Genomic DNA, 26,202 nt, shown 5'->3' with positions numbered 1-26,202 from the left:
GGAGACACATGGCCATAACCTCTTCTGCATGCGGCAGGCACTTGCTCTTCTCCCCACGCCACGCAGTTCATCCACCAAGTGTCCTTCAGGGCTGCCTTGCTTTGGCTATGAAGGAAAACTCTTCACCTTTCCACATGGGATGCACTGTGCTCCAGGGGGCCTGGTCAGGGTTTTTTTTAAGACTGCAGGACCTCTTCTCCAGCTTATTTCCACCTCAGGCCTCATAATGACAAAACAAGGATTGCCAGTTGGACCCAAAGCTGAGCTGAGCTGGGAACTCTACTTCTTGTAATAGGTCCAAGACCACCAACCACCATGTGTGGAGAGCATTTTACCATCACATCATCAGGACAAGCCGGAGTCCCCTTGGCGATGGCTGAACTTGGACCGGGGTGCTTCGGGTGAAAGGTCAGGGGTTTTAAAACTGGCTTGACAAAGTGCCCCATTCTTCCCCCCTTCTTAATTAACAGTCCTGTCTAGACCCATCTCACCATCAACTCCTTCACCTCCTTAGCTGGCCAAAGCCTGCGCCTGTCCTCACGCCCCTTAGGAGGCTGTTTTTAATTCACAGCCCTGAAATCTGACTTCCATCAGTCCAGCACTAGGTTGCTGCATTTTCCAGGCAATAGATAAAAAAATAAGATTGAAAAATGAGTTTAGCATATGACTGTCACGCATCATTTATTTAAAAAAAGAAAAAGTTAAATGCAAGGTCCATCTACTGCTTGTTTGCCTTGCCCATCTGGGAAATGGAATTTAAATTACGGCATCAGTTTAGGAGCAGTTTGTAATCCCAGTATAGTGAAGTCATACATTTTTCATGCGATGGGAACAGCAGATCATAAGAGTTTCTGCAGTTAGCGTGATATCAAGTGTGATGGCAAGGTATGCTTTAAAGTATTGTTGTCATAGCTGGAAATGCACAGCCACAGCAACAGCAGCTCTGCTGTGTCTGGGAGAAGACACTGAGGCGCTGTCATCCGCTTGCTTGCATTTGCAGCTTGAAAAGATGGAATAACTTCCCAGAGCCTGTAACAGGCTCATTGTTACACAGAGTGTGTGGGTTTTCAGTCTTGGTTTCATACAGAATTTTTCTATCCTCTCTTTGATTTGTAAACTCCTATTTTTTTCCCACCTTACTGATAACAGGTATGCTTTCTAGTTTAAGCTCTCTGAACATGGGGGTTCCACGGACCACATGCTAAAAACTGTTTTGTGAGGCAGGACAGTGCTGTGTTTTCTTCTTGCTTTTGTGTGACGCTGATAACAAACAGAAGAAGGAACATTACAATCTGTTTCTCATTGCCAGTGTCACCCTCCTAAGAATGGGAAACCATTTCTGTGATGGAAGCTTAGACAGGGAGGGCTGCAGTCTACACTTCTCGCTATGGCCTGAGGACATTTTCTAAATATCAAGGCTGCGTTGTTATTATTATTATTATTATTATTATTATTATTATTATTATTATTATTATTATTATTATTATTATTATTATTATTATTATTGTTGTTGTTGTTGTTGTTATTATTATTATTATTATTATTATTATTATTATTATTATTATTATTATTATTATTATTATTATTATTATTATTATTATTATTATTATTATTATTATTATTATTATTTGCAAAAAAGATGCAGCACTAATAGTGAACGCTTTGCTATTATAAAATATATATTTTATCTAGACCTGACAAAACATTAAAAAAAAATGACAAAAACTATTTTCTACCCTCAAATAGAAGCAGAGAAAGAAAACTAAACAAATGTTTCCACGGGTGTTCCTACCAGCTTTAGTTCTGATGAGCTTTAAACTACAGCATTTATTTGTGTGTCTCCACAGGTACTAATTTAAATGTCAACAGAGCTGATACAGGCATTTAACTGCTGAGCACTTTAGCAGTTACTGTGTCTGTCCCCAAGTCCCAAACACTCCCATCAATTCCCCTGGATGCAAAAGCCCCATGTGTCCCTAGTACAGCTGTCAGAAACCTCCTGCTTCTTCTCACAGGCTGTTCTATAATGCTAACAAGTGCTTTCAGCAAAAAAGACCGCGATACAAAGGCTGATAAGAAGACTGAAAAGCTTTCAGTGTAGAAATAGCTTGATGAGGAGCAATTAGTAGGTACTAGAGGTCTCCTTCATCTGCCAAGGAAAAAAAAAAGATAAGCCAGATATATTTAAATATGGAACATGCCATTTCAAATTCAGATTACTTGGAGGGAAATATTTAATGTCAGGCAAGTGTTGGAGACTGTGTTAAAAAGGGCTAAAGTGGGTAAAATACAGTAGTTCACTATGCACAGGAGAACTGTGATGACCTACCAGTTTCTTTCTGATACGAAGAATTTTACATTTTTGCATCAGTTTACCTTCTCTCAAGCTCTCATTATTTTATAGTACTTCATCATCACCTTCACAGTCATCTTCTTTCTAAAATAGCCAACAAACCCTCAACCCCTGAACCAGCACTCTGTTAATCTCTTCCTGCACCTGTTTCCCATTCCTGCAGTGTTGGCACTGTTGATCTCTGAAGTCTTTTCAGTCCTTCATTGAGTGTTTTCTGGTTTTGCTTTTATTTTCAAGGAAAGGTGACCTGTGCCACACAGCGACACAAGGACATTTGATAACCTGCTGCCACTGACTTCTGTAGGACTTTCTGCCTATTGGATCGTGTGCAAATCAGCATCTATAAACTCCAAGTGTTCATGTTTCAAAGAGATATTTAGGAAATACGTAACTGTACTGAAAGAAGCAGGAATTTAAACATTTATTTCAACCTGTTGCAAAGTTCATCTCATGTTTCCTTGATAGTTTGTCTACACGATTTGTTAGTGCTCAGTAGATATTACAAACAACTGTTCAGTTCTGCTTTCTTTTACATTTCATACGATTACTTTGATCTAAATTCTGCAACTGGGCAGTTAAGAGGTGGAATATTTCTGAAAGAGTCTGCAAATTCTAGCAGTCTATTTTTAAACAGGCAGAAGTGTGAATTAATAACCTAAAACAGAATTAGATTTGAATTCCTGAATGAAAACCAATTTCCTGTGTTGTTTCTAGGACATCTAAAATTACTCTGATAACACAGCTGAGGAGTTCATGAAATGCTTTTTGTCATGTACCAATGAACCTCTTCAGATGGGGAAGACAACACTAGGGGATCTGCCCCTTATTAAAGGTAAGACACAAGTAATTCCATCTTTTGTTAAAACGTGCATGCAAAACGTGATTTCTTCATGTGACTGTCTTCCTGTTTGCTTATTCAGAGAAACAGTGTCACCAGTGGTGCTAAGGACCATCAATATAGAAATTATACAGCCAGATTGATGGCACCATGATGGAAATAGCCTGTTTATAAACACTTTTTTTTTTTTCAATAAGTAATTATCACAATGCATTTGGGGTGAAATCCTATTGCTGCACATGCTGAAAGGTATAGAGCAGTGCAATGTGGAGCCTGATGACAATATTGTAGTGTTGCTCAAGCATTGAGGTGAGTTCTACTGAAGCACTTACGTATTTTTAGTTTGAATCATTAAGATAACAATACCTGTGCCACACAAGTGGAGTGCTAAATGATTGCGCTCTGTTGTGGGTGACTTTTAGTCTTCAGCATTAAACTTTAGAGAGAAAATTTCTTCTGTACTTATTCCGTGCATCGCATAATATGGTAAGTAATTGCAATTGTATAATCGTGTAATTCTACAAGAGTTTTTAATAAGTGAATCTCAAAATATTTGAAAGTCGGTACTTAAATAAACACAATGAATTTTGGATCCTGCTTCAAAGCTTCTGAACCTTTTGAATGTATGCTTTGAGCTGCAAATCTCATAAAATCAACCTCTGCAATGGGAATTATTATTGTAAGATTCTATTTGTTGTCAGGCAGCAGATAGTGTGAGAGGCATTTCCCTACCTTACTATGGCAGAACTAAAAATCCAGAAGTGCAGAGAAATGACAATTAATCTGATAAATTCATAGGTTTTGGTACATCTTTCGATCTCACTGGATGCCGCGGTAGCAGAGGAAAGGTCGCTTGCTTTACAATTATTGACAGTTATCCTGATGGATTTCTAATGGAGATCGTTTAAGGCTTGCAGACTGTTCCTCCCATAAACATTGATCTCCATGCAGGTTAGAAGGCAGCTCCAGGATAAAGAGCACTAGATTCCAAGTAATGATGATGTTTTTATAACTTAATCCCGTAGTTCTCTAAATTCAATATTCGCCAGTTAACAGTGTGCTGCATTGGGAAAGGCAGCATCACCCTCTTCTGAACTTAACAGAAGAGTTAAATATTACTTGAAACAGAAGAGTCAGCTGTTCCTTGTGAGCACATAGATGAGGATTTTATTTTGTCCTCCATTATTCTAAAGTAGCATTGCTACGATATCCTTAACTGCTCAGATAGAGACACAAAGACTTTGCCCAAATAATTTGGGGTGGATTTTTCTAACGCTTTGGGTGGTCATTGGATTCATTAATGTGATGCATTCCAAAATTCCTGGCAAATTTATTCTAGAACCATATCATTCCTGACATTGTATATATCTATATACCTTGATGGCTCCATTAAAAATTACTGTCATTAAGGAAAGAAACAATATCTGTGAGCACTATTCTTACTATCGTACAGTATTATTGAAGGTTTGATTAATTTTTCTTTTAAGTTTGCAAACCTATTGTGTGAATATTGATGAATAACTTGCTCTCAGAAATAAAGAATAATAAATAATATAAATATATATTTAATATAAATATAAATATAATAAAGAATAGCTTATAAGGAATAGAAAACAAGAATATACATGCCACAGCAGCCCCACAGGTATATGTTTCTGATTTGTTGACTACTCTTTGGCCAACTTTGATAACAGCAGTTGAGAATTATGGCATGAGTTTTGACAAAGACTAAGTAAGATTTGTGTCAGGAAATCTTTTTGTATTAATTATGTATTTTTCCTTCTCCTTTTCTAAAGTTTTTTCCTAAAGAGAGAAGAGGAAGAGAAGAGGAAGAGAAGAGGAAGAGAAGAGGAAGAGAAGAGGAAGAGAAGAGGAAGAGAAGAGGAAGAGAAGAGGAAGAGAAGAGAAGAGAAGAGGAAGAGAAGAAGAAAAGCCTGTATGTTTTAAAATGTTATTTTCCTCTAAAAATTATTTCCTCTGTTTCAGGAAGTTGGTGTGCAGCAAACCACTTCTAAATCAAGTTGCAAGCTGGTACCATAAAAAACAAACACTTTATTGGTACCAGACGTTTGTAAATAAGTAATTGACACTCATACTCTAACAATAAGCAATTCCACAAAAAAACCAGGGAGCTGCCAGAATAAACAGGTTTGCAATGATCTCCATCCAATGCTGCCTATCCATCGGGGTCAGCCCCATCAGTGGTGGTCGCAATAACAGCTCTGGGGCCAGCTGCAGTTCTCCTGCTTTTGTCTCTTCCTTCTTTCTCTGCAGATACCAGTGGGATCCCATGCATGGGCAGGCTGTGAGCTACGGCCGTGTGGTCTGAACAGCATCTGAGGGCTGGCGACAAAACCAAAAGCCTCTGGAATTACTGTGGTTTGGATGCACAGAGGACCAAGGTGAGAGGCACGCTGCTGCCAGGGGGACGCAGGCTCAGTGCTTTGGCTTTTGGGGGACCAGAATCACTGAGTCAGGTCTCCCCCTTTGGGTCAATGCTGTGGGGATGTGGCTCGGAAGCACCCAGAGCACGTTTGCCCTTCCTCCATTCTTGGTAATTGGGTGGGACACAATGAACATTAATGGTTTTTGCAATGGCATCTTATTACATTTTTGAGGTAGATTACTCCCTCTTTCCATCATTTCAAGCTGGTTCTCTCCAGTCCACCCTTCTCACCCCACCAGTTCTTGTGCTTTACCCCCTGCATCGATGCCTTGAGCAGCTGACAGAGCAGTACGTTCAGAGGGGACATTTGCCACAGTTCAGCAACTGATAAGTCAAGTACAGTGGAAGACAAAACACGAGGTAAGAATGGGTGTAGCATCTGTGTTGAACTGTGAGCACACTTTGGTAGTGGTGGGCATGTTAAAATCTGTACTGGAGAATAAGGCACTTGGGCAGAAGGTTTCTGTTCATCTCAGTGAGGTGTTATGATTTAAATGAGGGAGTGGAGACCTCTAGGGTAACTCTGGTCCTTCAGTCCTGTCTCATGCAGCTTCAGAGGCCATATATCAGACTGGTGAGCTGGGTAAGGAAGCAGAACTCTATTATTAGTGTGATTTAAAACCAAAATTAATGATGGTTTTGTGTGAAGTGAAACTGTGCCTAGTGCAAAAAAAACCCTGCCTTCTCTTTCTGAGGGACTACAGTTTAGGTTGGGGGTGGGGTGGGGGTGTTTTTTTTGTTACTCCTACACACACCCCGTGGACAGTTATTGACTGACAATCCAAAGAGCTAGGTTTATTTTTTGTAAATGCGGTCATATTATCTATTTAAACCTCTTAGTAATGAGGTTTTTGAAAGTTAGCGGAAATACATCTCAAGACTCCTAAAAGCCTTGGCCTAGAGTAGCTGCTACATGAATTTCTGCTGGCTTTGACCTTCAGGATATCTTTTTTTTTAAATGGCTTTCCTAGAAAGAAACAAAACTTGAGAAGGGGCAAAAAAAATACACATTTTCTTTGATAGCATTTACCTTTCCTGTTGGGGTTGATAATGCAGGGCTTGGGAGCAAAACCAGAGAGGGCTGGTGAGTTGGTGATAAAGAAGTATTTAGTAATGTATCATCTTCTCAGCCTCTCCCCAAGACAGTTCATGGTGTTTGGTGGGTTGGTTTGTTTGTTTGTTTTTGCTGTTGTTGAGACAATGAGCAGGAATGTCGGAGCACACAGAAGATGGCTTGAATTCCAGTGATTTGTGTTTTAGGTGTCAGATGTATGCTGTTGAAAGTGTTGTTATATAAGTAAATGCATATATCTATTATTTCATTTGCTTTCTTTAAAAAATTGTTGAAAGTCATAAATATCATAGTTTGTAAGCAAAAAATAGCAAATAACAAATAGTACAGTAATAGATATTTGATATAATTTGATATTGATATAATTTGATATTGTACATCAAAGATATGCTGTTATAGAGTAGAAATTCATTATTTTTAGGAAAGTTAATAATTATTTCCAAAGAGATGTTCATTGCTGAGGCTATTCTAGAGTAATAGGAAGAGTATTTGAATTGTTCAGCAGTGATCTCTTCAGTACTTGTGTCATGACAGATTTCTGAAATGTTACTGAGCCAAAGTCACTCTTCATTCCCTTGATGAGTGAGACAGTGAGAGCAATTCTCCCCAAATTTAGCTGTTCTTTTATTCTCAGTGATGTATATTTTCCCAAAATATTAACTGAATGGCTTCTAAACCATCAAACTTCAGTCTTGCGAAACTCTTTGCATGCAATTCAGTTCAGCTGTGTTGCTCAGTGTTTGTGGTGTGCAACGAAGTGCCTATTGTTTTCATCCCCAGATTAAATCGCCGAAGGCTTTGGCAGTCTTGAGCTCTGTTGAAGTTGTTGCAATCTGAAGATGCTCACAATTATTATGGTGCTGGTAAAAGTTAGAATTTTCAAAGGCCTACCCACCAGATGTTGCATATAACAGTAGCAAAACCTTTTAATTTTGTACAAACACTAGTACAACTTAGAGACAATTCCGTCCTCCCAATGTACATCTGGTTGAGCAAAGGGTTACTAGAAAGAAGACACAAGGTTATTGAGACCCTTGCTCAATAACCACAGCCATTATTTTGCAATATTTATTGAGCTCTGCAGTGGTTTTCCTGGGATCAGAACTTGGCTGGTTTTAGTAGCAATATTTTCAGTTGTGTCATAGGGATTGTTCAATGTTATTAGAGCTGAATACTTTGATCTGCCATTTCAGAATTGCTAGTTATAGATCTTGCAGCTATGCATTTGTACACTGTAACCTATAGCAAAATGTCATGTAATTTGAATACCAGCTTCACCCCCAGTGAGTCCCTCTGGTTTGTATCACCATCCAGAAAATGTGTCTGGGCACCATCCCTGTTTAACCTGGTTGACTGAACAGTATGTACATCCATATAAACTTGTTCCTGAACGTTTAGGCGTAAACTGTCTCAAGAGAAACATATGGATAATTGCCACTTAAACCAGCTTTGCAGAAATAACACATGGGGATTTTAAGATGAACTTTCACTCAGCCTACATAGTGCTTTGACACACAAGTGTACAATCAGATGCTTTTTCTTGTACAGCTAAAATATATGTTTGGCTTTTTTTCCCAATAGATTTGCATATCTTTCCAGAAAGAACTACTCTTCTTAAGCAGCAGGTAAGGAGAATAATATGGATAAAATATTGGGGGAGGAATGGGAAAAAACATTTAATATATTTCATCTTATTATACATTTTTCTACATTGAAGTCAACAGGCTGCAAATATATTCTGCTACAAAGCTTTGTGTAAGAAATTTCTCTATAAGAAAATACATCTCATTAAACATTTCCTGTAAATAAATTATCCCAAATAACTGTTTTGCAAGAGGAAAATGAGGGGTTAGCCCAATGCTAAGAAGAGTTAAAAACAGCCGAGAGCCCCTTTCTGTAACTCACCTGCTCAGACCAGGTATCATTTTCTTTAATATAGAGCCACAATGAGAGCAATAGTGTTCCTCTGCTGACTATGTGCTGTGTCAGTGTACGTAACACTTGGAAAGCTGGTTCCTGTATTATTATATCTTGAAATTATGCTATTTCTGAGCCTTATTCCTGTTTTGGTGACACTGGAAAAACTCTGAAATAAGCAGAGTTGGTATGACAGGACTGCAAGATAAAACTCTGACTTTTTAATAAACAGAAGACCCTGTCTGTGAGCAATCTCTCTGGGTCAATAAACACTAATTCCAGCAGGGAAAGAGGCATATGAAATACTCATGTAGACTCTTACAAAAGATAAAGGCAGCATAATTGAGGTCTGTGTTCTAATAAGGAAGTCTGAGTCAGGTGGTGTGGCTAAGCTTTTAACCACTGCTGGAAACACGTAAGGGGAGAAAGGTGTCTTAGGTAAGGGTGACGTGGTCTTCAAAGTTAAGCTACATACTGGTATACCCGCATTGTTCAGAACTGATTAAACAGATAAGTCGTGTGTATTACAAAACATGAAAATGGGTAATTACAACTTAGCAGTAGATCAATTATAGAATCAGACTTTAAAGAAATAGCAGTCTCTTTACCAATGTCTATACAAAAGAATACTTGCAAATAAGTAAAATGAAACAAGTTTGAAAAGACCTGGGAGATGAGTGAAGGGATAGAGCCTGTCCATTTTTTAACAACTACACAAACGATGTAGAGTTTTGAGCTGTTCCCACAGTCCATGTACCTCCATCATTCCTGGCAGAACAGGCTGGCCTGAGAGGACACTGAGTTCAGGCTGAATCCCAGCTGAGGCTGGTATGCTGTGACATCCCGTGGTGTTTAACAACCCACTTGCGGCCGTACCGTCTTCTTACCTCCTTTTCTGCAGGAGAGGAGGTGCTCCGAAGAGCCAACTGCTTTTTCTTTGCTGCCTCTAAGAAACAAATCCGTTATACTTGTGCAGAGTGCCAGCAGTAGCCAGTTGCTACTAATAAAATGTCAACATTTGAGTTTGTAGCACTATGCTCTAAACACCTCAACAACTGTCTACCTCATCTAACAGCAATAATGACCCAACTTCATAGTTCTCTGTGTTAGTCACTCTGCTGTTTCTTTTGGAAACATCTATAATACAAGTCTGCTTAGGCAAAGAAAGTATATTTAGGACTAATGAGCAACTGCCTGTACATAATTCTGGATTCAGCATACACATATTTGCTTCATCTGTTCAACCCAATGTATACTAGCAGTAAACTGAGGCAAATACAAGCGATTAAGAGCCATACTATGACATTGAACTACATAAAGCATTTCAATTTACCTATGTATAGGAAACAAAATCCTGTTTAAATGCCTCCTCTTACAGAAAGTGACGCTTTCTTGAAATTGTGAGATGGGAAGTTTCCACCTGTCTTACGAGGGCTGCAAAACGTGGCACTCTTGTCCTGCAGGAGTGCTTTCTTTGCTGAAGTGTCAGCCCAGAATGACAAGGGCATGTGGACATTCACAGTAACTTCATTTCCATTTCTCACACCTGCAATGTGGCCAAAGGTGTTAACAGATGGGTCTTCCTGGCATGCACTGCTTGCTATAGGAGTACAATGTATACAATTTATTTAGCAGTCATTACCATGCTGGAAAACCCCTGCAGCCCTAACACTGAACCCCTGAAACATCACGGGGCAATGCAGCAAGGTAAGTGACATTAATTTCCACTGGACTTGTTTGCATACTAGCATTTGCCACAAAGTGTAGAAGTTATTTACAGAAGAGCTGCACAGTAGGAGAACTCCAGCTGCACTTGTTTTTACCACCATCTCAAAAAGAAATGCATTTGGTGTGACTTCTACTCCCACCCTGTTACCTTAGCCATTCTGCTTTCATCTACAGTCCGCATTTCCCACCGTGCCATAATGCATTAAATACACAAAGCCGCAGTCACTTAATACTATTTTCCCAATCCTCGTTCAGATTTTCTGGCACACGTGAAGTCTTGATTTAGAAGAGGAGGTTGCGTCTTTCCATACTTTGCAAGACAGCCCCTTGGCACAGTCACATCGTTGGAAAATCTCCAGTCCATGGGAGCCTTTCTTGCGCTGTTTGGTGCACACCTCCCCCTGATGCAACACAGGCTTGCAAATTTTGGTCCAGAAATGGCGAGCACAGCAGTGTCCCTCAATACAGTCTGATGACCGTAGGCAGGGGTCGCCTTCGTGTCCTAAAAAGAGCAACCAAACTATTTTACCTCATGGAAAAAATGTGAAAGCACAGATTCAATGCAGATTGATGCAAATGAAGCTCTGAAAAAGTAGAGATGGTTTTTGCATCTGTGGCTATTTGAAGGATGTAAACACAAGGGAGGTTATGAATGAGGCAGGTTCAAGGGGGTAATTAGTGACACCTGCCATAAGACTTAGTAAGCAGAAATTCAGCTACGGGATTTTAAGTAGAAATACAATGCTTAATTAAATGACTGTTACAAGAGGAGGATGTGTGCAATCTTGCACAACTGAAAAATGGATTGTCAGTCCACTTCTGATACAGAGAAAAAAGTAGATGCTATTTCAATCACAGGAACTATTGGTTGATGTTACATCACTTTCTGAGTCATGCTGTGAATTCTCATGACAGACATCCACTCCCTGTAAAACTACCACCTATTTCTGGTTTGCATTGCTGTATCTTAACAGCAATAACATGATTCATAGGATCATTTAGGTTGGAAAAGACCATTAAGATCATCAAGTCCAACTATAAACCATTTATAACATCAAGGAACAAAGCAATGTAATGCAAACATGAGCTTACCTTTTAGGTGTGACAGCTTGGAGCGTGGCCTCCCCAGGTTTTGCCATCCCAAATCCTTGCTGGCATAATGACTGTTCTTCTTGTTGCGTGGTCCTTCCAGAGCAGGGATGTGAGGTGTAAGGATGCTTTCAGTTACTGGTATGCAAATACCTGCAAGGCAAAGACAGTCAGGGATTTGAACAAGAGGAAGAGCAACCAAGAGACATACACAGATCAGGATCAGGACGGTGGAAGTGCTGAGGCTTGGCCCCAATTCACACCTCCATCCCTGATCCTTGGCACTGAACTGCACCGCAGCTCTGATTCACTCATGGTCAGACTGTCTTGCTGTCCCTCTGGCTTTATCATCTGACCCCCCCCCCCCCGCCTTGTTGACATTTCTCTCTCTGCATTCTCCAGAGGGGAGTAGGGGAATGCAAGCATGATGGTTATAACACCCTCAGGCAGAATAGATTGATTCATGAAGTCTCTTTTGCTTCCTTAAAAATGTGGGTTCTGTGCGGTCTTCCAGTGAGTCAAACCACACTGAATGTAGTGCTGTGAGTTCAGGCAGCAGCATTTTTAGGTCTCCCCACCCCAAAAATCAGAAAATGTCTGGTAGTACACAAGCCTTAAGAACAGAAATATTATTAAAGAAAATGAAGTGGAGTGGAATGAAGTAGAAAATGATGTTTTCTTGGCTTACAAAAACAATGCAGCCACCCAGAAAAAAAATACTGTTGCTGGGAACACTCAGAGAAACAGATGCTATCAAAATGCTGATTTTTATGAAGGAAAACTAAGAAACGCCTGACGTACCATTGTTGCAGCGGTTCCCGGGGCAGCACATGCCATCCCTGTGGCAACGCTTCTTCTTTCTCCTGCACAGCATGCATGCAGACATTGCTTGATGAGGACTGTGACAGTATCGCCCAACTTCACATTCTTTATCATTGGTACAAGGATAGGCCTGGTGGGTAAAAGAAAGGTTTAGAGCGAAGCACTGCTTTGTACAAGGTGTGTATGCAGCCTATTAAAAAACATACCACAAAACACCCTAACCAACCAATCAAATAAACAGCAACCAACACCACTACCATCAAAATCTTCAAACAAACAGAGAAACAGAGTTGAGATGCCGTTCACCAGGGCCAGGAGGTGCAGGCAGGGACGCTTCACTGCAGCCATATAGCAATTTTAAAGCTGTGTCTGCTTAAAGAATCAGGGAGATACAACCAGCTCCCTGGCAGTTTGATCTTTTCTTGCCTCAAACATATATTGGTACAAAAGAACGCGTATTTTTGTGGGTTAAGGCTTCTGAGTCATAGACAAGAGCTTAAAACTTCACAGTGAAAAATCATCAGAGCCAGTAAAAATAATCAGAGACAGTAAAAATTGTGAAACACACCCCGCAATAGGTAACATTTTAGTTTGAACTCCAAGGAGGCATTTTCCTTTGATAGTTGTCAAACACACTGATGGATAATAAGTTCAGTGTTCTCAGGGTGAATATTTACACCACACTGGTACAAGTTCCTCTGCAATTGCACCACTCCCCACACCAGTCAGACTCCTTGGAAGTGAACTAATATCCTGGTCAGTATTTCACTTTGATAACCTTCGCTTACAGGCTTTATTATACACTTTAAACTTGCCACTTGCTAAACACCACCCTACATTATGCAGTACAGAATATATTATAAAGCACAAACTGTCTTGTGCATATAATTCCCTATAAGCAGAGGCACACATACACAAATTCTCTTATATTCATCAAAACCAGCATTCTCTTCCAGGAAAAGGGGTTTTTAAAGGAAGGGAGTGAAAGCACTGTGTCCTCCCATAACGAGGGAGAAAGAAGAGCTTATTCCTACAAAAAGACAGGACTCGATGCTTTAAGGAGACAAAAACACAAACTGCCACATTCCAGGATCCTTTCTGCTGACTCCCACACAGCTACAACTACGCTCCCTGTCTGCATCTAATTTTACTGCCTATTAAATTAATCATAGATTTTTTTTCATTCCACAAAATTATACTTGAGGTATTTCTTTAGATAAAAAGATGAGAATAAATTTGGTGCATTTTCTGGAAAATCATGTTTACACTTCCTCAACTAATTTTCTCCAGCATTTTCAATAAATCAAAGTATTGCTTTTACGGTTTTCAAAATTACTCTTGCAGCTAATTATTCACCACAAACAAAAATCTCAACTGACTAATTTTCAATGTAGGCTGCTTGCTTTACTAGTAATATTTTAAATCAAAGCTTGATTATACTGTTCTCGAAAAACAAGCAAACAAACCAACCCCACCAAACTTGGAGGCTATTGAGAATTTGCTCTGAAAATTGTTCTTTAGATGGAGAACTTGTTTCTCTGTGCCATTCTGTTGAGAATTGCAGAAGAAACAAGAGGTCTGATAATAAAATGATACAAGTTTCTCTAGTGCCATTACTGGGAGGAAGGACCATTCCATTTCCCATGTGATTTTATTACTTGTTTTCTTTGTCAAAAATTACTTTACAGTGCCAAAAGTGCTGGCTGGATATTCCCAAGTGCTGCTGTCCCATTACTTCTGCCCTCTGAATACGTGTCTTTGAAGAATGATTCCAGAGTGCAGCTGTTTGGAGTAACCTGACGTATGTGTAAGTCTTTCTCCTTTAAGAATAAACATTTCCTCTTGAGTTCAACCTCAAGAGGATGAACATCAAAGGCTGCCAGATCTTTTAAGCAGGAGCAGCAATAAGAACAAATGCAAGAGCTGCCCTGTTCGGTATTCTTAAATGGTTTCTACCTGTTCTAGCAAAGTGGAACTAAAGCCTTCCCTCCTCAATCACATCACTTCTTTCCCTCATTGTTCCAGCAAGAAATCATTAACGCTGACTTATGATTCATGATATAGTCACCATAAAAGTAAGGCTTCCCTGACTTAAATGACACCTCACTAAACTAAGGATCTTACAATACAGAAAAGTGATTTTATATAGACCTGTGCATGGTAATACTGAGTTTGGAAAATACTAACACTACTAGCTGGGGGAAATGCAAATAAAAAACAGATGAACTAGCTAAAACCTGGAGATGAAGGCATTTTAGACCCTTGTCTGTCATCAAGACCTTCACAACCGCATCTTTTTTCCAATATGGGCATGTGGTATACACCTGCAACTTGTCAGCAAGAAGCCTACTTGCAGTTTTCTTTTGGTTCCTCAAATAGTTCTTAAAAAAAAGAGTTCCTTGATCCTGAATGGTGCTAATGAATGCTCTCACATACTATTTCTAGCGTATGTTTTACTTTTGGCTTTTAGGCTGAGTGATATGTAAAAGATATTTTAAGATATGCATCTAATTGCCAGCTCTCAGCTCTGTCTTTAAGAACAGTAAAAGCAACCAAAGACAATTTGACATGAAAAATTGGCAAGGAAAGTGACGTAACTCAGCCTTTATTCCCACTCTAGACACTCATCCAAATAAAGATGACACTTTTGAAAGGAAAAAATACACCAAAACATTCACCTACCTAAGGCAAATGACTGTATCACATCACATTGTGTTACATGGATCTCAAACAACAACTGGCAAATCCAATCAAAACCCCAAAAGACCAGCTGCCAGACAGCTATATGAAAAACCCTCTTGCAAATGCCTGATGCTGCCAATTGCCTTGATCTTTCTTCCAAAACCACCATCCATTTGATATCCTAGCTATCAATCACAGAGAGCTTGAAATGAAAGTGCCTACATTGCTTTGTGTCTGCCTCGAAGTCACTAGACATTCATTGCAAGAACTCCTGCGCCCAGTAATTTCTATTACTGCACAGCATTTAGTGTTAAAACACAAAAATAACATCATGTGTACATAGCCCTGGCTAACAGGAAGGAAAATGTTCTCATGTTTGTCCCATTGTTGGCACCAATCTATGTATAAATATGTGTATATTTTCAAAATACAGGATAAAGAAAAGAGACTTGTAAAAATGTACATGTTAACAATTGCCTATGCTTGAGTCAAGGTTTTCAAAGTCTCTTCCACTGCAGTGCCTGAAACACAGTCCTTACATTTGGAGAATTGCAAAGAACATTTCCTATATACAATGCAAAGACACAAATCAGTCCCAGATGGAGAGGGGAAAAGCAAGCTGTAAACCAGCTCCACTTCCCCAGCAATGATAACTAATTCTACAAGGCACATCATCCCTTCACATTCTTCAGCTATACATATCATTTTCTGGTCGTAAATCTTTATCCACTAAACACAGCTTTGATATTATGGGAAACCAGATGAAACCAAGATAAAATATGTAGCACTCCCTGAAGCTGCATTTAAACAATCTTATTTAATTTTTTTATCCCAGATTATGGGATAAAGTCACCCATAGCATGACAGAAACTAGATTTGCCTGTGATAATGAGTTGCATTTTCAGAATTCATTGTCTGATTAAGAGCATTGCTTGCTGGGATGTTTTTCTTCTCAGTCGTTCCAGTTACTTTTGTACCCTTGTTGAATGCATGTCCAAAAATATACAGCAAATATGCAATTTTTTCACAATATTGGAGGATTTGGGCTAGATGTTCAGATGAGTGCTGCTCATGCTGTGCCAGGATGTTCCCTGCATCAGTCCACCAAGACTAACCTTGGCCAGCCAAGTCACAGCATCATCTAAATCTTAAACTTATCTTTTTGGGAGAGAGAATATGAACCTCCGTTCCTGCCCTTCCTGAATTTACACTGAAAATGACGAGAGTGCATGATAAAAATACTCAAGGAAAATGATACGGATGATAGAGAAGAAAAGCTGGGGGGGGGGTTATAGTTGAACAAGCCCTTCCAGGAATACTATGGAAGCTCTTCCTTTTGTATTAACTTCACAGTGAGGCTGAGGAAGGGGCAGACTCTCAACTGTTTTAAGTGGCTAATTCCACTCCCTTGATTTGAGGAGTGTAGAGGAATGAATTTTATTTCTACCTTTGTTTTCCATTTTTGGCAGAGGAGATCTAACTTAGCAACTTTTCTTGGTGTAACTAGGTTTTCTTAATATTTCTGCTGGAGTCATTTACTATCCCGCATATTTTATACAGTCAACCTGACCCACAGAGCTTCACCGCAAGCTGGAGCCACTCTAAGTGATAGGACTGTTGTGCTATGGAGTCAGAGTCTCTCTGTCTGGCACAATAAAACATATTGGAGAAGCACTCCAGTGGAAGGGTGAGACAGATGCTATAATGTGCTGAAGGCTGAGCAAGTAGACTGATGGCAGACACACTTCATTGAGCTTTGGGAAATAAGGGCTTGAGTTTCACCACAGCCTTCAGCAAATACTTGAAGACAATATTCCCGGCAAGTGCCTTAGTCGCTAGGCTCTCATTTACTCATATTATCATGTGTCACTCGGTTTTATGCTGAAGCTACTCCACGCCGTACTAGCTACGTCAGAGAAAGACAGGAAGAGCCACTGGCATTTTCGCCAAGGCTGTGTCATCACTTACCCAGCACAAGCCGTCCTAGAAACTGCTGGCTGCAGACTCACCTTCAACGCTGAGAGGAGCTGTGTCTAAATAGATGGTTTGGTGGGATATCAGTAGTGACTCCCCCAGAAGCAGCTAACTGTTTTTTTTTTTAAAAAGAAAACACATCATAAGGTCCAAGTGCAGAGTCAATCCTGGCAGGAGATCATGGCTACTACCACTCCCAGCAGAAGAAACAGCATGGAGGTTATTCATTACCCTTGCACTGTGGATTCTGAGCAGCACTCAAGAAGAGAACGGAAGTCTCACATACCACATAAATGATAATATCACTGCGGTTCCTGTACTGGACACTTGGCCAGCTTCTGTCCCATACAATGGAGACTGAGCTGGAGAACAGAACAAAAGCCACAGTCAGCTGTACAGCCAGGAAGTAAGAGCATGGTGGAGCTACCAGGTCAGTCTTTCATCGCTCACTCTCACCTGGCAAAGAGGCAGTAGCTATTGCAAAGGTGAGACAAGTGTCTCAAGAAAATGGACACGTATGTTGCCCCAGAAATGGTCTTGTTTCCTAGGTACCGGTGTGTTAGAAATCAAATTTAGGCTACTGCTCACAGTCTTGTACATACAGAATCCTTAGTTATTAATATCCTATGCAAATACCTGTGCCACTAGGTCATGCTATCACATCCAGTAGAAACATCTGTTTCTGCTGTCCAAGGACTTCCCTTTGAAATCACACCTTTGTAATCTTTCATGTTCACACCATGCCTGTGAGACAGCTTACCATCAATGAATTGGCACTACAACTCAGTTTATTACTCACTACATACAGAAAAAGGTTATTTTCTCTATTTTAATTAATTATACTTTCATAGATTTTAAACTGAGGAGGTGGAAGCTGACATCTCTATGGCCTGTGTGCTAACTACATCAAAACTGGCCTGAACTATAGGCAAGGGGACAGGAGTTTCCACCCTCCACATCAGAGATGAACAATAGAGCTTGTTTGCCCTTTAGTCTTGGGACTGAGCATATTGCTTAATATTCCACAGCCATCAGGCACGATGAAGCAACCAACTGGCTCAGTCATGGTGAGAGCCTCTCCTTCCCATCATCCGGCTTTGGACAGCACAAAACTATCGTTCTGAGCAAGGACTGGGTCCCCATAGAGCAAACATATGAAATAGCCACAGGGGTGCCAGGTCTGCTTTTGCTTTTCTCTCTCTCTGAAGAATTAGTTAATCCAAAGTAAAAGCATGCCAATAAATTAGGAAATGCAAACATATGCTTTAAGCAAATAGCCTGCTGTCAAGACTAATTACAAAGAACGCAAGTCATTGTTTGGCTCCTTGTTTGGGCCTGATTCTGAGCTGGGATCACAAATTTGTTTTGGCTTTTAGAAGATCAACATTGGTGGGACAATTGCATGCAACATGTGCCTGTAGAGCTAGATGAATACATCACATGTGGGATTTGTTCCACTCGCCTCTTTGGAGACAGAATGAAGATTCTCTCTGTGAAAGTCAAGAAGAACTAACATCATCTCACAGGACACAGACCTTCGTAACAATGGAAATAAGAGCTCTTCATTCAGAACCACATAAATGTGATATGGCAAAATGGAAGGGGGAGGGGGAAAGGCAAAGCTTTTTAACAATCGAACAAACAAGCTCCCAACTCTTCGTGTTTTTTACTTTCTGATAGCTTCTCGAGTGTATTCAGACAAATCCATGTCTAACTGGCAAACTTCAGCTTGGCTTTCTCCTAGCAAACACATACATTAAGATGTGGATGGGAAATGACTGTCATTTACCACTACTTTGCTTTTAATCGCAAATGAGAAAAGAGTTTATCAGCAGCCATCTGGAGCAATGCAGTTTTCCCACAGCACTGCTGATGTTGCTTTTTTCTATTCTTAGCTCGACACAAGCATAGATGATAGCGAGGGGTCTCACTGTGCACAAGCAGAAAGCCATGGTTAATTTATCCCATGGAGGAAATCATGCTGTGCTCTCAGACAGCTCCAGACATGGATCCTGTCTCAGACTGATCTCACCAGAAACTCTCAACTCTCAGTGACTGCTGTGGCACAGACCATTCCTGAAAGGAAAATTCACAGTAGTTGCAATGAAACAGATTTATTCTGTTCAGTTGCCATGACAAGTTTAACGATTCAATTTTTCTCACCAAGCCTCCTACTTGTTAAAATAATACATTTCTGACCCATTTCTCTGCCAGACACAGAGAAAAGCAGCATCTTCCACCTCTAGATTAAGCACAGGCACTTTCTTCTAGCAATAACTTATTTTTAACTCTTCAATCTAAACCACTGCTGTTCATGAGCTCTGATTCACAGAGTGCTACATTGTGGATATGTATCCTGCAATCTCCAAAGATCATGCATTCAAACTGTGCGGCTATTAGCCCCAGAAGCCTGCATTATTGAGACAATAAATACTCGTGTTTCAAAGTAATACTCAATCCACTGCTAGACCACCAGGGGAAGAACATTTCTAAAACGTGCAACAGTCCAGCTCTCTTGATTCGCTAGAGCCAAAGAAACCTCAGATCTTAACAACCAAAGAACAAACCTCAATGAGGTTTGTTTCACCCCTCAAACCGACAAGGCTGCAGGACTCATGTGGGTCCTGAGTCAGGCTTTCCTCATCCCAACAAAAATGTAACGGAAAACGGCTTCCTGTTCTGTAGGCTTAGTGCTGGATTTGAATGAGCATTTTAGGTCTACTGCAGAACATCTTCTTCAATAGCTTACAATTCAACACCTTTTCTCACAGAACTACCTACATTTTGTGTCCTACTGGAAGGAGGCAGTGTCTCTTTAAAGCTGGCCTTGGCTTCAGGAGGACATACAGAGAAAGGAATCTGAAAGACTGCATGTGGATCAATTAAATTCCTAGGTAGGCACTGTTATCCGAACTAAATTTGCATTAACTTAGTGCATTTTACATGTGTTATGAAAGTATAAACTCAAAAGTTTAAGGTGCTTAAAGTAATCCATCCTTACGAGTTCATCCAACTTGATTCACCTTCTATTCCTCATCTAGCTAAAACCCAGAATGAGTTATATTTCCAACCAAATGACTTAAAGGATAGCACACTCTGCTCAAAATACACACAGACGTATGTTGTTGATACCACAGAACGGCACAAAAGTATCACTAGGACACAACATTTACATTGTAGTTCCCAAGGCGGCACAGCTACTGGTGTCCCTGTACTATCACACCTTTAAGGCACATTATCAACCTGAGATCTGTATTGGTGTCACTCTCCTGAATCCTGCCATTTCCAAGGAAGCTTGTTATGCTTCCTGCCCCATGCACACTGTGCACACATGGGTGTCAAGTTTTCCCTCCCCACCTCTTATCGTGGCCATGGGATTACACAGCAGAGCTTCATTCTCAATATTTGGACATACCATGAATCTCCTACACTGCTTGATTTTGAAGGAGGTTTCCCTGCTCCATAGACCTGGTGCCTTACAGAAAATGTTTAAAGAAGGTTCAAAAGTTTGGTGAACAGTCAGTTTGACCCCAAAATTTTATGGACTTTGTGTCAATGTATATGATTCATATTGTCTGGTGAACTATCAGCAGCAGCACTACAACAGAGAGCACCAAAACAATGTTAGGTAATCTTTGAAGTCGACAATGTAGTAATAAATCAATGTGACAGGAAGCCTCTAGGTCTTGATTTTATGTCATTTTTGAATGCATCACCAAAGACTGCTCAAAGAATAAAGGTTTGTTAACATGCACTTTGTTCTATGTCCAGCCTTTTCAGCAGACTGTTCTTGCCCTTTTATCTCTGCCTTTTCCCCACCCCTTTTCTGATGGTCTAGCTTTTTAGTTTTGTCTCAAATTGGCTATTTATCTTCTGTTCCGAGTAAGATTCTTCTGGCTTTTTGACCAACATGTTTACTGCAATGGATGAATAGTGAGTTACCAAAATCGGTTTGCCCTCTGAATCTGTTAACTCTAGATGTAAGAGGGTTTTGTGGGTTTTTTTTAATCTACGAATACTATCCAGATGGAAACAGCCAGCAGATCCTATGGCTCACACAGCACCAAGCATAAAACCACAGGTAGACACTCAAATATTGTGGTTTGGAGTAGAATAACACTACTGGGAACTGGCAGTAAGTTACTGTTCTAACACCTGGGGCTGAACACCCCCAAATCATGACACACTTTCAAGGTGGGGCTTCTATTGGGAACCATCTCTGCAAGCTTGTATTCACAGCAAGAAAAATGAGATGACAGCTTTACCTTCTGTAGTGTAGCCACTAAGGAAGTAAATTTCCTTTGCTTTTAAACATTCACAAAATCTAGAAAAAGGGGCAAACCCTGTCTTATTGAAGTCAGTGCAAAACCTCCCTTTTGTCTGCTACAGCGCCTGGAGAGAGGACGCTTCCAGGTTATAAACATTTGCAGTCCTCACCCTGGAAATTACTCTAAGGTATTCATTGCAGGATATGCTTTGCATTGCAGAATACAAAGCATTTAAGACTCTGGCCCTCATGTTTAAAAGGACAGCCCTGAAAACATGAGTTCGTGTCAGCCGGAGAGACAGCCAGATGTCGTATGTCTGAGAAGGATGAACCACAGTCTCCACCTCAGCAGACTGCCGGCTCCAATCTAACATTGTTACCGAATGTCAGCATTATTGTCTGTCTCCCTGATGGTCATTTATGTGAGAACACCTGGCTCATACCGCTCTTTTAATCCCCAGTTCTTTCTCCAGGCATCAGAAACCACCACTGTCATCCGATATTTAAAACACTTCCCTTCTTTTCCTGCTCTACGTGAGCCCCTCTGCAGCGTGACGGCTGTGACTGATCCATTGCAAGGGAAACTGAGAAGGACCAAGTCCTTTCAATTCCAAAGCACCTACAGAATATTGTAATCAAACAAAATCAGCCAGCCCAGCTTTAATATCAGAACAAATAATGCCAGGGCACCTGCACCAGCTTGCGCCTCCCAGTCTCATGCACCACAGAGAATTCGGAGTCATGAACACAAAAGTTCACGAGTTTTAAGGACAAACGACAGGAAGAATTACAATATGAGAGAACAGCACCTCATCCTGACTCATTGTAGGTGCAGTGATGATTGTACAAGGAGCCAGTGATGCTGATGCAGCGGGACCACCTGCAAGAGAGCAGCTGTTCTGGGAAAGGGTTGGTCACAGCCCCCTGAGGGCACGGGCAACCTCTGTAAAGTGGTTAGATTCATATTGCTATTCAGCTGATTCCTCGGTAAAAGGAAAAATTATAACAGTAGGTTATTAAGGCAAATTATCACACTTTACTCAAAGAAGGTCAAAAATGACATAAAAGAAAGGACCCCTAACAGCATCATTAAAAAAGTCATTGTACTTTTATTATATGATTAAGTTAGAGCTGCCTTCCCAACTTCAGTCTGTGGTAAATAACGTAGCAATCAAGGTTTCAACACTATTTACCCCCTTTTTTTTTTCTTTTTCTTTTAAAATGCTCCTGGTTAATTTTGCACAAACAAGACAACAGGACCAACACAGCAAGGCAAGAATAACTTGTGAGTAAAACCAGATGAACGCTAATATATTTACATAGTGTAATGACTCCACTATTAATTCCAACGAACCCAGGCCCCAATTCTCAGAAGAATGAGCTGAACACATGCAGTCCAGGAGGCAAGAACAGGGTGGCTTCACACTACATTTGTGTCTGCAGCCCTGAGCTAGCAGGGACTGCTCTTAGTTTTAGTCTGCAATAGCCATGGAGGGACCATCTCTCATTCCAGACGTCATACTCCAACTACACCCTCTTCTCAATCTTATGAGCCCCTTTCCACTTTCAAGCAAGACTTCCTTCAGTGCTAGTCACCATAACACTGAAAAGACAACAGGATTTCCAAAAATATCTAATTCATAGGAAAAACAAACCAAACCAACAAACACAACAACCCAACTTAATGTCATAGAAATGAGAGAAAAAAAAGAGAGGGGAATAAAATCCAGACTCAGGCACACTACCCATAGTGGACAGTCATTTCTTGATAAACGCACCAAGAAAAAAATAAAAGGCCAAAGAAACAGGAATAATCCTTTACAATTTCTGATTCAAGCCAAAATGGACATTGTGTTGTTCTAGTCTTTGTCAGCATGCAATTACCTAGGATTCTGGCATTTAACACTGAATTAACTATAAATCCGTTCTCCACCTTCATAGTAAGCTGTTCTGCATCTGAGACTTGTATTTATCCTCTTCCCTGCTACGTTTTACCATATCTTCTGAACTTATATTTTCAAGCACTCTCTTCTTGTCTGAAAATAATATTCTTTATGTGGAGTTACAGAACTTCTTCTTTGTTCCTAGATGTCTTGGATGTTGATCAACAAAAAGTCATTAAAAAGTTTAATCCTCTGTGCTTGGCACTACATCAGTCTGGGAGCAGTGGCTTTGTAACAGCCTTTGGAATAAATAGCCATTAAAGATTTTATTTTTCCTTATACGGGTCACCCACACTTTATAGTGGGTGGCCCTTTCATTTATCCCATTACCGTATTTCCACTTCTAAAGATAGGCCAGATGCAGCAACCTGATACTACTTTTTAGTTCATGCAACTTTACTGCAATGAAAACTTCAGTGTATATCTGATCCTTGTCAGGAAAGCAAAAAAACCAGGAACCATGGTAATATTGCACCACCTTCTTGACAACTTTTATTCTGCACGAGTTGGATTCTCCAGGATGCTCCATGCTTCGTCAGCAAGCATTTCTCACATAGTCAACGCATATCTGAACTCCTCTTCTTGGTATTATATCATTTGCACTATAACCATGCCCAGAGGCAGTGTCTAGGTGCTATGCTTTCTTATAATGCTGCATGATCAGTTCCTTAACTGCCAGACAGGCTACATAAGCAAGACCGAACAAGGGCAGAAAATATTTTAAGGGTTTTGGTTGGTAGGTTTTTCTTTTAAACAGATGGACACAAGCTAGTGGAGATTAAATGACTTGGCTATTCCAAAGCCAAATAAGAAGTCCAGAGTACACAAGTCATTTTCTTCAATCTTCAGCAATTTAACTGTATGTCTTTCCTTTTTCTGAACTTGTGCCCTTCCTTTCAGATGTCCTAATTGTGACTGTGTCTTTAAGCATTACCTCCTTTATACAGGGCAACAAACACAAACCAAGGCGGCCACATTTACCAGACAAGCATGAACAAATACAGTCCTGTTTTCTATTCACACTCGTGGAAGCATATTTTACATAAATAAATAGATTGCCTAAAGCATGTTTTACAGATGAACTTAGCCTATTTACCAACAGCCAAACAATTCTTAGAGCATGGATATGTGAAAAACTCTCCTTAAACCCCATGCTGAAACCAATAATTGAGCGTGGCTATGTGATGATAATGGCAAAGGAAGGTTTCCTTCCTTACCTTTTTGGTAGAGCATTTGCTGGAAGATGAAAAGGAGGTGTCATTTATTGTTTTCCCTTTACTTCAGGAAGGAAGCTTTAATTAGGCATCTAAATATATTTATAACTAAGTCTCAGGTAGTTCAACTAGCAGCGGTGGAATTATTCTAATTCTTGATGTTATTTATATGTTTATGCTTCTGAGAATATAAGCATATTAGTAATAGTTTACTGTACACAAAGCACAATTTACCTCTTAGGCAACAGATTATTTTCCTGGTTACATCGTAAGGAGGCAGAAAAGCAGACTCAACTGACATGAAAGAACAGTACTTCATCACAGAAAAGTCATATGGAAACATTAGATGGCTTTCCTCAGTCAGGAGGAGGGGATTTCCCAAGTCACCCAATTCTTTTCCATTTTCCAGCTCTTCAAATTCACCAGGAGACAGGACTGAGCGCTTGGAACAAGTGAGACAGCGCATCTCCCCAGCTGGGAGCCCTCTGCACCGTGTCTGTAGCTCTGTGCTCTGCAGAGCACTCGGGCTCAAGGATTCCGCTCCACCTGCACTGAACCAACAGCTACGACAGTGCTGACCAAACACCTACTCTGCCGAAAGAGCTGCAAAAACCACGAGGTCGCTCTTTGCATATGCAAGTGTCTAAGTTTACCTGCCTCATTCCTTCAGGATTTTAGCTTCCTTAGAGTCATGCAAAATGGTCACCAGAGTACAACAGATAGGGGCTAAATGTCAGGTTTTGCCATAATTTCCTAAGCCAGTCCGTTGCCAGCCTTCCTACAGGCATAGGAAGGGAAGAGAGGAGAGAGTACAAGGCCTCTGTACTTTGTTACTGCGACTTCACATTTTAACCCCACCCCTCTCTGGAAACGCTGAAATACCATTTTCATTGCTATTGGCTTTCCCTGGTATCAGTGGCACAGAAGGCAAGAAAGTGCTCTACCTTAAAAGGTCAACAATTAGGATTTATACTGTAGAGAGGTAAGCTCTGTCACTAAAGGAAAAGCATACATTTTCATCAGCATCATTAAAATGGTCAGTCAAAATTCTTGTTTTGAGGGTGTCGGGCTATCTTGAGCTGTAACAACAGGCCAAACGAATTACTTAATACTTAGTTTAAGTTTTGGATAGCACATAGTTTACCTACAAAGATTTCCTTTAGTTTAAGTACCTTTATCCAGGTTTATTCAATAGAAGACATTTTTTTCTCAGTTAAGCCAATGCAATCATGCTGAAGCCTACAGGTTGAACGTGTAAAAGAGCACTGGGATCACTGATATCACTGTAGACACTGAGAGAGTCCCTCAGTAAGACGTATCATACAGGTACTGCTCGTCAGTTGAGCCTCTGTGTACTTCAGAATATTACTGGAATGTGCAAATACAACTACATTGTTATTTTGACATTTTTCTAGAACAACCTGAGAGAACATAACCACTCTGTTCCAAAACATCCTTCTCCAAACCGTTTTGCATTTTTCATCATCTTCTTAATAAGATTTGCTATGCTTGATCATGAGATCTGGAAAAATAAGGGAAGAAGTACATGCTAATGCAGTTTGCCCATTTTTGTTTGAAACAAAGGACAAGACTGTCTACACACACACACCTTTGCAATCGTAGACCTCACTATTTCTCTTTTGTATTTTTAAGTTCTCATTATAAAACTCAGTGAATGGCAATTGAAGGCACTGACAAATATCAGCATTAGCAGCAGTGCAACAATCTGTTACACCAAGAAAACCCAGCTGTTTGCAGAGCGATGGCCAGTAGGGACTGTGTGCTAGGAGCAAAATACAAACGTCTGGATCCTCCCCAGCACCTCTTCTAGCTATTCATGCAAACCTTTGCCAACCT

At 40.2% G+C, this 26,202-nt stretch overlaps 1 protein-coding gene and 1 long non-coding RNA gene across 22 annotated transcripts in view; one reads left to right on the top strand and one right to left on the bottom strand.

Moving 5' to 3' along the window:
* The window catches only part of LOC110356335 (uncharacterized), a 154,598-nt gene that overhangs the window by 108,311 nt on the left and 20,085 nt on the right, over positions 1-26,202 (top strand). For 3 of the 14 annotated variants that reach the window (XR_010472559.1, XR_010472568.1, XR_010472558.1), the window contains exons 3-8: positions 3,068-3,185; positions 4,988-5,127; positions 5,466-5,593; positions 5,841-5,997; positions 8,291-8,334; positions 13,954-14,072. This is a non-coding gene — a long non-coding RNA (uncharacterized LOC110356335). Of the gene's footprint in view, positions 1-3,067; positions 3,186-4,987; positions 5,128-5,465; positions 5,594-5,840; positions 5,998-7,489; positions 7,573-8,290; positions 8,335-13,953; positions 14,073-24,754; positions 24,912-26,202 lie in introns of those variants that run through there. The other 11 variants (XR_010472563.1, XR_010472560.1, XR_010472561.1 and 8 more) reach the window with 11 other exon arrangements.
* DKK2 (dickkopf WNT signaling pathway inhibitor 2) overlaps positions 8,361-26,202 on the bottom strand; it is a 155,605-nt gene continuing 137,763 nt past the window's right edge. For all 8 annotated transcript variants that reach the window (XM_065062783.1, XM_021283062.2, XM_065062785.1 and 5 more), the window contains 3 exons: positions 12,245-12,395; positions 11,447-11,596; positions 8,361-10,856 (listed from right to left, as the gene is read on the bottom strand). In XM_065062783.1, coding sequence (XP_064918855.1) covers positions 10,606-10,856; positions 11,447-11,596; positions 12,245-12,395 — 552 coding nt within the window. In that variant the 3' untranslated portion in view covers positions 8,361-10,605. The remainder of the gene's footprint in view (positions 10,857-11,446; positions 11,597-12,244; positions 12,396-26,202) is intronic.

Source organism: Columba livia, chromosome 4 (assembly GCF_036013475.1).
Source record: "Columba livia isolate bColLiv1 breed racing homer chromosome 4, bColLiv1.pat.W.v2, whole genome shotgun sequence".
NCBI classification, from domain to species: Eukaryota; Metazoa; Chordata; class Aves; order Columbiformes; family Columbidae; genus Columba; species Columba livia.
Note: the sequence above shows the minus strand (reverse complement) of the source record. Positions and strands in the feature narration are given on the sequence as shown.